The sequence below is a fragment of the Musa acuminata genome, chromosome BXJ2-7 (assembly GCF_036884655.1).
Source record: "Musa acuminata AAA Group cultivar baxijiao chromosome BXJ2-7, Cavendish_Baxijiao_AAA, whole genome shotgun sequence".
NCBI lineage: Eukaryota > Viridiplantae > Streptophyta > Magnoliopsida > Zingiberales > Musaceae > Musa > Musa acuminata.
Genome location: NC_088344.1, coordinates 31,046,283 through 31,056,127, shown reverse-complemented (window position 1 = coordinate 31,056,127; position 9,845 = coordinate 31,046,283). Strand labels below are relative to the sequence as shown.

Genomic DNA, 9,845 nt, shown 5'->3' with positions numbered 1-9,845 from the left:
ATAATATCTTTAAACTAGATTGTTTCTGATTGATCTGTGAATCGATTTGGAGCTTACTATTCGCCTTCTTACTATTTACAATTCTTTTATTCGCCTTCTGGTTGTCTAAGTTGCAAGGAATAACGATAAGAGTGAGGCCTTCCACGATCATAGTTTAGACAACCAGATTTTAATATTTTGGGATATAACACATGCGTATTACACCCAAGTCAACAAAACAATACAAGAAAAAGAATCAAGGAAATGACTTCAATGACTCCAACAATTGAGACTTAATTTGTATCAGAGAGAATAATTAGAGTGTATTAGCACCGAACCTGATAAAATTTAGAAGAAAATAGAGAAGAATGGCAAAGAGACTATAGTAGTGATGATGAGAGTATCAAAAGAGAGCTCTGTAGATTTTTACCTGCAGTCTCTTTGATGTCGCCTGGAAGGACCCAAGGTTTCCCTCAAATGTAATGCAGCTGATCCATTTGCAGCGTTCTTATTGACACCTATTTGAGAGATTTCATCATAAAAATAAGAAATGGAAAGTAAAAACAAATGTGCGTGGAAGGGCAACTTCACCATCGATCAATGAAAATAAGAAAAGAAGAAATAAATCTATGGAAGCAACTTTCGTTTTGTGTTCCAAGCAAAATAAACGACAGCCTTCAACTCTGCAACAATAGATGGTATATGCTCGTTCTGTTAAATAGAGAGGACCTCCAATCTGAGGGCATGAACTTATTCTATGTGAACAAGTTTGGAACTATACTGAGCAACGCATGGTTTACATGTTCTGCCATGTGGTTACTGATTGGTGTATGGGGAACACATGAAGGTTCAAGAAAAGAGATCCGGATCTTCCAGGAAATATTGTGATCCAAATGCAAGTATGATCTGCAGCATAAGCTGCAACTGCACTTACAGCAGTTGAAACTCCATAGGTGAAACACCACAATTATATGCTTGATAGTGCCCTGGAAACGTTCCTGGATATCCTATCATGTATTGGTTCCTGTACAAGGATTTAATAAGACACCGTCATCACTTAAATATATGAAGCCAAACATGTCCTGGAATACCTCTGTAACAGGCAGTTGGAAGTTCGAATTTGTGATGGTTTCAAAGAGGAAGATGTACCTGCATGCAAAATCCTAAATCAGCCATATGTGAAAACCAAATTTGTGAAATGGTAGGCCATCAGTTACCAATGTTCAGAAGAAGATTGGCATCAACCAAACGTCAACTCCCATAACATGGCAAGCTTTAGATTTTGAACATCACTCGAAAAGATGTTTACAAAATGCTGAACTAATTAAAGTGATCGCATAAAAGTTTAAATGACGAATGCTCCATAATGTTCCTCTTCTGAGAAACTTGTGAAGTTGTACATCTCAAGATGATATTAGATCTGCGATCCTTATAACACACAATATATTATGTGTCAAGATACAACTTATAGAATGTGGCTTTGTTGAAAGCCTTTGTGTGACTTCAAGACTGGGGGCACAAGCCAGTTGTGAGTGGAAGATGTTGTCCTGTTCTGTTGTATGGAATTTTGGAATGAATGACCTACAATTAGATTTATATGCTTTTTGTGGCGATATTATCCAGTTCGCTGGGAAAAAGAGTTAAATCCACCACTGCATCATGATGATGTGAACAAAGTATCCATTCTATTCTCTATTTCAAGAAAATATTAAGCTACTATCTTGATTTGAGTAAAAGAAAATATACCGCCATGCAAGCTCACAAACAAGATCCTCAGGAGCCTCAGGGAGAACCTAAAAGGTCAAAGTTAATGAGACAGACAACTCCAACAAATGCAAATTTTGGAAATTAGTACACAATATACCTCATCTTCGTATGGATTGCAATGTTCCTTAAACCACAACCTTAGGAATTCCTAAGAACATGCCAAATACCAAGGCATCAGCAACTTCCAAACTGAACCATTTTTTAAGATATATGAGAAATTCTACGATGTCTTTACAAGTAACATTTGTAAAATTGAAGATAAGGAAGTTGGAATACATAAGAAACGATAAAACCCAAATCTGTATATCAAAATCCTACATCACACACCTTGTCAACATTTTCAGGTTCACAGCCAGCATTAAACTGCTTCTCATAAGAATTGGCAATCCAATATCTGCTTGAATCAGGGGTATGCACCTAAATTATCAGATTCCATATCAATATTTTGCCAGCAGGAGAACAATATTAGAAGTTGCTCGGTATAAATAACAATATTAAAAAAAAAAGTTAATAAATGTATGTGTGGAGTACAATGCTTCAATTAATGGTTAATAATTTTACTGTGTCACGTGAAAATTTGAGATTCCATACTCAAAGAATATTAGCTTTATGTGTAACAGAAAACTTTTTTGAAAGGAAAACCCAATTACTTCCCCATCCTCAAATGGAGTTTATTCAAATGAAAGTTCAGTAAGTTGGTCATGCAACTATAATTAGCAATTAACTTGGCATTGTGGAAAAGACACTACTGTAGAGAAACAGATCTGAAGCTACTCCATGAGAAACAGTTACTATTGTCTTTTTCAAATTAACAACTTTAAGAACTGTGAATGGGACTGACACATGTAACAAACAGTGCAAGACGGTCAATCAGATAAGGGGATTGAAACAATGATATTAGTACAAACAACAACAGGTAAGTTGATGCAAAAAGGGTTTCTAATGTTTGCAGCAACATATACGACCTTCATTTCACCAGATTCAAGACTGGCTGCAGAAAACATAAAAAAATTATGCATAGAAATCCAAGAAGGAAAAAAAATGGGATGCAGGATTAATGACATAACAATTTTGGACTTCTGGTCCTTTAAAAATGAATCTCACAACTAAATTGGGAATTGATGTTAGATGTAACGAGAATCCAACAAAGGATCTAACTCATGATCATACAATCCTACAAAAGTAGATAATTAAGTGGGCATCTAAACTTAATTATTTCTAGCTTAGATGTTGGAAGATTAAAAAATTTGACATCACAACAGATCTATGGGCACAGAAAAGCCAAGGGTTTGTAGTAGAAAAAAATATGCCTAGGCAAACCTGGATGAAAGATCAAAACAATTTTAACTGACTGATTGAATACAAGAACAAACTTTGTTGTTCCATCAGTCAAGTCCGTTTACATGAATCTTTCCCTGTCATTAAGTTATTTATACGATTATATCCCTATAGTTAAACTGAAAAAGAGTAAAATTTGTTATTATTTCTAATAAAGCTTTTTTCAGACCATCCTCTACCTCCCATCCACAATTGCTCTTATTTGATTCACCTCCTACTCCAAACATTTTCACATCATGTAGGGTTTTTCATTGTTTTACCCTCCTCCATGGAGACTAAACCTAATTGTCTTCAAATAAAATTATTTTTTCTTCTATTATTTCTAGTAATCCTGCACATCCATCTCAATATTTTCATCTCAATATTGTTAATTTTTTGTTTATGTTATTTCCAACTACCCAACATTCCAACCCATAAATTATAGTTGGTTTTATAATTGTCTCATGGAATGTACCTCTTAATCCAAAAGGCACAAAGCAATCACATAAAACTTTTGACACACTTCTCAATTTAACTATTCCACTTTTATTTTATAGGTAAATATGACAAATCGAGTAACCAATGTTTAACTTGAAACTTGCAGAAGAGACAAAAGATGATGGAGGATATGCTCCAGGTAAAGATGGAAGATTGAGAACTTCCATACCAAATTGCTGAAGATCTTCTAATATTGTCGATCCTAATCAACAAGAAAAATAGCAAGGCAATGCATATTCTTGAAAAATGTTAATTAACAAGATAATTTGAAATTTTTCACTCCAAACAAAAAATATATATGAGATGTAGGTACAAAGATTACAAAAACAGCATGACAACTATATTGTGAAATAGCATAACGTTTCAGGAAGGCCATACAGCATAACCCACCTCATCAATCAACATTATCGTCCCATCAGCTCCCTTTCCAAATTCATACTTTGTGTCAACTAAAATCAGACCATTCTCCAATGCCACTTGCTGCAAGTAATAAATTTATCATCAACACTAACCACAGATAAATGATTATTAGAATAACATAATAGTTTGATTTCCAAGATACAATTTGATTATGAATTTGTTAAAGCTCATCACAAGTTTCAACAAAAGTCTTACATGTTAAAGCCTGCAGTTTAGCAGACTAATTACAAATCATCTGACACTTTAAACCTTCAATGTACATGCAGTAATGTAGTGCAGGATAAGCATCTATATGTCCTTTCTTTGGTAAGACAAAAGAACAAGCGACCAAAAGTTCACATTTCACTGAAGTTTGACAAAGTTTGTTGAACCAAGTGTATCTTGTGAAGAAGCATAAGAAAAGGTGATTAACAGGAGCAGAGGGACCTACCTGCCCATATGCAAATAACGCCAAGGCTTTACTGCTTACTTCATCCAATTCATTTTGTGTCATCAAACCCAGCTGAATAATCTGGACATAACCAGTAACACATAAATAGAAGCTAAGCAACAAGACTTCCAAATCATCTCATTTAGCAATTCAAATCCAACTTGTAGCTTCATGATAAATTTTGTTCATTCATTGGTGCAAATTGACTAGAGGAGTAAATAGGAAGTGGAGGATTACAAGATTGACAAAATGACCCAACAAGGATGAGCAATCTGAAGGAACATGATAAGCCCAGGGCCATTTAAAACACAGACCGTAGTTGACAGTCCCAACAATTTTCCTGCAATCTTTGTGACACTCCGGAGGCCCAGATCAAGAATAAAAACTATGAATTTAGGAACAAAAGATCAGTGCATTTTAATTTAGTTATTTACATGACCATCATCTCTTATTTGTTTCAAAAATGGAGAACATTATTGAAATTAACAGCAATTTCAGTAAACTTCACAGATCCTGTAGTTCAAAGTGTCTCAACAAGCTGGGAAGCAAAAAAGTTCACAAATTACATGATTATCAATGAGCAACTTCTGTAATAATTTAGCATGAGAGGAACTGCCAAGAAGAGGACGTCTTAAGACAAATTTTGAAAACAAAGTTAGTTGGAGTTTCTGTGAAGCAATGGTATAATATGCAATTAACTTGGGATAGTACAATTGACGGATTCAGAACAGTGCTATCTATTAAGAACAATCAGTTGGGACAAACCTCGTCAGGTGACACAGGAACATCATGATCCACAGCTTTTGTCGTAGGAGTAAGAATATTGGCAGGTAGCCTCTGATTCTTTACCATTCCTGCAATATGTGAAGAGAACAAAGATTACCTGAATGTAGCTACACACAAGTAGATACTGGCCAATAAATATACCTTCAGGAAGTACATTGCCACAATAGTTCCTCACACCCTTATTATAGACTGTCCACAGTGATGTATCAGTGCTTCCAGTCACAAAACCTCTTACTGCAAACATGCACCAGAAAATAAAGGAAAAAAATGCAAGTAAAGCAAGTTCATTGAGCATTATAAGCATGATGAAATGAATAATTGCACAAACAACTTTACAAAAAAGGTCTATAGGACATGGATCGGTGCTCTGGTGTTAAAGATTTTATAGGCCAAAGTCAGCAGAAGAAGAATCTAACTAAGCTTCTAAGACCAGAAGCCAAAATGAGAATCACACGATACTGCAACTGTGCTGATTGTTGTTCATTTTCACTTGGACTGAAAATATCAATCCATCATATTGTGTCTACATTTGACCAATTAAATGAATTATTAAGAGAAAACATAGTGTCAATTAAATGAATTATAAAGAAAACATTAAACCAAAGAAAAACATAGTGTCAATTAAATGAATTATAGAGCAGGTAATGTCTCACCAACAAATTCAACTGGGAACACTGAGCACCTTTTTGCAATTGTCACATTACTATCTGGAGCAGAAACCACAGCATTTGGAGTAATATGTTGAGTCTTATTGAACCACCATAAACTTGTCTCATTAAGGACCTGAAAATCAAAGTGCAATCCTTGCATCATGAGGAACATAATAATTATAAACGAGAAAAAATATCATAATAATTGGAAGACAAAATTTTATTAACATCCCGTAGGATGAAGATTAAAAATACCATGCAACCAAGAAAGAATCCTGAAAAGATCATGGTGCTTGTAGTAAGTCTCGTTGGTGAGACCTCCAATGTTTAGACAGATATAATGTTTGCTGAGACCGGAAAATTTATCAAGAACATTATCTGGATGCAGTATCTTTTTTAAATCAATATTGTAGTTTGGATTACTCCAACCTTTTAATGTTGCAGACAGCAGAGAAGAAAAACTTCTGTGTGGATTTTTGGTTTTTGCTATCTCCTTTAGTAATAAGGCGCTCCAATTGGCATCATTAATTAGTATATGCACTTTTGGTTCCAGTGACACCGAAGCTCTTTTTATCTTAAATCTAATAATATTTTCTACATATTCAGTCAAAGTTGAGTTTTCTTTTTCAAGTATGATACGGAGAGAACAACTTGTGTGAAGATTTTATATGACATGTTTAAGGATCCTGACTATCTCCTACAAAATACTAGGCAACTTTAACACAATGCATACTGACATGGCTTCCATAAAGCAAAATAGTTAAACACAGTTATCTATCTTTTAATTGACCAACTCATAATAGAATTAATTGATGTGCTAATAATCTAGGTTTTTCTAGAGATTATGAATATTGATGTGAATTAAGTGTGACTAACCTAGGTTTTTATAGAACATGATAAATGATTGGAATACTTCAAGCATCAGAAGTAGTTTGTGTATTGTAGAACGATGAATATGGAACTTCTGGCATAGTGAACGAATTATAGATCTGAACGTATAATGTCTGGTAAGGATTAATTGGAATTAGATCAAAGCACCAGTATTGTTTATGTGGTAAGCTTTATATTTATAATTCCATCGTTTTCTACAGTTATATGAATATTGTCACATGATGATCACAGCTATAGCTGATGCTTAAAAAAGAACATCGTTTTATATCCTAGCCGAATTCCATCATGTAGAGTCAAAAGGCCTACATGCTCAGAAATATTAGAATAAATACAGGAGATATTAGTGCTATAAATATCCTCCAAACTCTTAGGTCCTTGCTTAGGAAAGTGTGAGAAAAGGTTTCCATCAATTCAAGGAAAATGCAATGACTAAAGTATTTTGATCCTCGGTGGTGTAAACTCCAATCATTCTTTGACCATATACAAACAGTAAGCATTTGCATATACTGAGCTCAAAAGGTGATCTGTCCAAGAATCTGATTGACAGCTTAGACATACATAGATAGACCTTAATTCAATCTATAAATAATTTCTAAATAGTACACCCATCACAGGAAAAGCATAAAACTTGCTTCAATAGTAGAAGACAGGACACTAGTAAGCAATAGTAGAGAACAGAATGCTAGTGAATAGTATTGACATATAAGTACACCAAAATAATTTTTTTCCAGTTTGAAGCCTTGTTTTAATATTGTACATGGATCAGTTTTTAGCCAATTTGTTGGATTATCAGATTGGGGAAGATCACCAATGATCCAATTCATTTATAGTCACATGTGAGAGAGGCTTTTCTTAAGTTTATTAAAAAGTTGTTAAAACATTCTAAACACTCATCGCTCGATAAGTGCCATATCACATCAAAAATAATGGAACGAGAGGAGCATTGTGCTTTTTCCTTAATTGAGACCACAATGAACAATGCCTAATTTTTTTCTCCTGTTCCATGCCTAATTCAGCGTTAATTTAAGAGATAAAAAGTTCAGACGCAGAGTCATTCAATTATCAGCCATGGAATCGAGAACCAACGAAACAACAAAAAAGTGGTATTCACCATTATCTAACACATCAGAGTTAATGGAGACAAGAAGAAATACCTGGCCTTTGAAGGGGATGGAGGCAAGAACCCGATCGAAGGCACTCTGCCGGTCCGTGGTAACGAGAACGAGATGGTCCTCCGCATCATAAATATCCCTCACCTGCAGCAATCGGTCTATAATAGTGCAAGAAAAGAGAGAGAGAGAGAAGGAAGAAAAAGGGGGGAAGCACCGAAGCAGAACATCCCACCTTGCCTCGGGCCTTGGAGCTGAGTCCGGGGACGGTGCGATCGAGGTAGGTCTCGGAGAGGCAGTTCGATAGCGCGGCGCGGGCCGCACGGAGGACGTCGTCGCGGTGGCGGGCGTCGGCGGAAAGTGGTGAGGCGGCGGCGGTGGAGGGGGACGAGGCGAGCGCGGAGATCGGCAGGGGCCTCGCAGGCGAGACGATGCGAAGGCGACAGGGGCGAGGAAAGGATGCATTTCTTAGGGTTTTGAGGGGGTTCTGAGCCGCTGGAGGAGCAGAGGAAGCCGCCATCAGCGTCCGTTTCAAGCTTTGCGTCGCTCTTCCAAGTCCTCGTTTATATGAAAGTGAAAAGGGGTAAAAACTTTTCCTAACGTTTCGAACTCACCCACGTCCTTACCCGCTTGGTAATTGGACATAAGAAACCAGTGTAGGGGTCCACGGACAGAAATCCAATAATAATACTCTTTGTAGGGCAATTAAAAGCCCAACAAGATCAATACCGAGCCGCTGCTTTGGGCTCCATATAAACAATAATAGACTCATCAAATAACACACTCAGCTAATTCCTCAGCTTTCAACCGCTTCTCAGATAATAATCATTAAACAAACAAAGTGGAAGTAAAAAGGAAATGTAAATTTCATTGTCACCTCCAATTCATCCATACTTTAGATTGTATTTTAGTATGTAATCAATCTCTTCTTGGATTATCATTTCCATAATTTTTTCAGAAATTTTTATTTGTAACATTATTTATTATTTATAATCTTATTCTTTTAATATTTTAAGAATATCCGACATATAATTTTTTTATTTTTTTTAGCAATATAAATTGAGTCCGATGTATATGATACAGACGGAGAGAAAGAAAACTTGACGATAGAAAAAGAGAGTCTATCTTCATAAAAAAAAAAAAAAAATAAGATTGATAATTAAAAATAATAAATAATAAATTATATTTTACCAATAGTAAAAAGATTGTCAATAAAAAAGGAGTTATCTTCTTCTTTGCTCCTCCTCTTATTTCCAAAGAGAACAGAACATATTATATATTATATACTTTTTGATTTTACTATTACTTAATTTTTTTTATAAAAGTTTTAAAAAAAAGTGTGTATTTTTTTGTCCAAAATATCAAATTTTGCTATTACTTTTATATGAAAAAAAAGAAGATTAAGACATGCTTTATTATCAAGTAAATTAAAAGAGAATTCCTCCAAATTTGTATCACTAAAATCTGGCACAAGTACTGCACCTCAGAGCGGAAACAGCCAAGCCATTGACGTGGGGCAGGACATGCAGAACCCACACGTCGCTCCACGCAACGTCCCTCGTGACGCACGTACAACCATGCAACACGAGCGGGTCACCCTACCACAGCGGTTGGCCTCCGTCCCGGAGTTAACGTGGACGCACGCGACTCCTACGTGCGACGCTGCACACACAAAACCGGAGGTAGAAGACGGACTCCAAGAGTTCAACAGCACGCCCTTCGTCTTTTTGCAACCCAGTACACTCACAGTACGCGTCGAGTGTTAAGGTTCTCACGAGCCAGTGCGGTGGAGGCAGCCCCCTGTCCCTGATCCTACCACTAGCCTGGGCAGCTCTGCCAGAGTTCGCGAGTTACTGTCATGGCCACACTGTTCGCACTCACATGTGACACAGTCAAAAGTTGAAGAAGACATCAGTAACTTTAGAAATTTAGGGCAGCGCAGGCTCGCCTTTGGGACGTCTCCCACGTATTGTCTTAATCAAGTATTATTGTGTTTGT

The 9,845-nt window shown here is 36.2% G+C and overlaps 1 protein-coding gene across 1 annotated transcript; it reads right to left on the bottom strand.

Annotated features, from left to right (window-relative positions):
- Positions 1–601: 601 nt before the first annotated feature.
- LOC103992229 (phosphoribosylaminoimidazole-succinocarboxamide synthase, chloroplastic) lies at positions 602–8,387 on the bottom strand. Its single transcript, XM_009411853.3, has 12 exons — positions 8,083–8,387; positions 7,893–7,994; positions 5,851–5,980; positions 5,339–5,431; positions 5,177–5,265; positions 4,412–4,492; positions 3,952–4,041; positions 2,074–2,163; positions 1,844–1,894; positions 1,726–1,772; positions 1,071–1,128; positions 602–1,003 (listed from the first exon to the last, which is right to left on the bottom strand). Exons 1-12 carry the CDS (start codon positions 8,365–8,367, stop codon positions 947–949), a joined length of 1,173 nt encoding a protein of 390 aa, XP_009410128.2. The 5' UTR covers positions 8,368–8,387; the 3' UTR covers positions 602–946.
- Between the last annotated feature and the right edge of the window lie 1,458 nt (positions 8,388–9,845).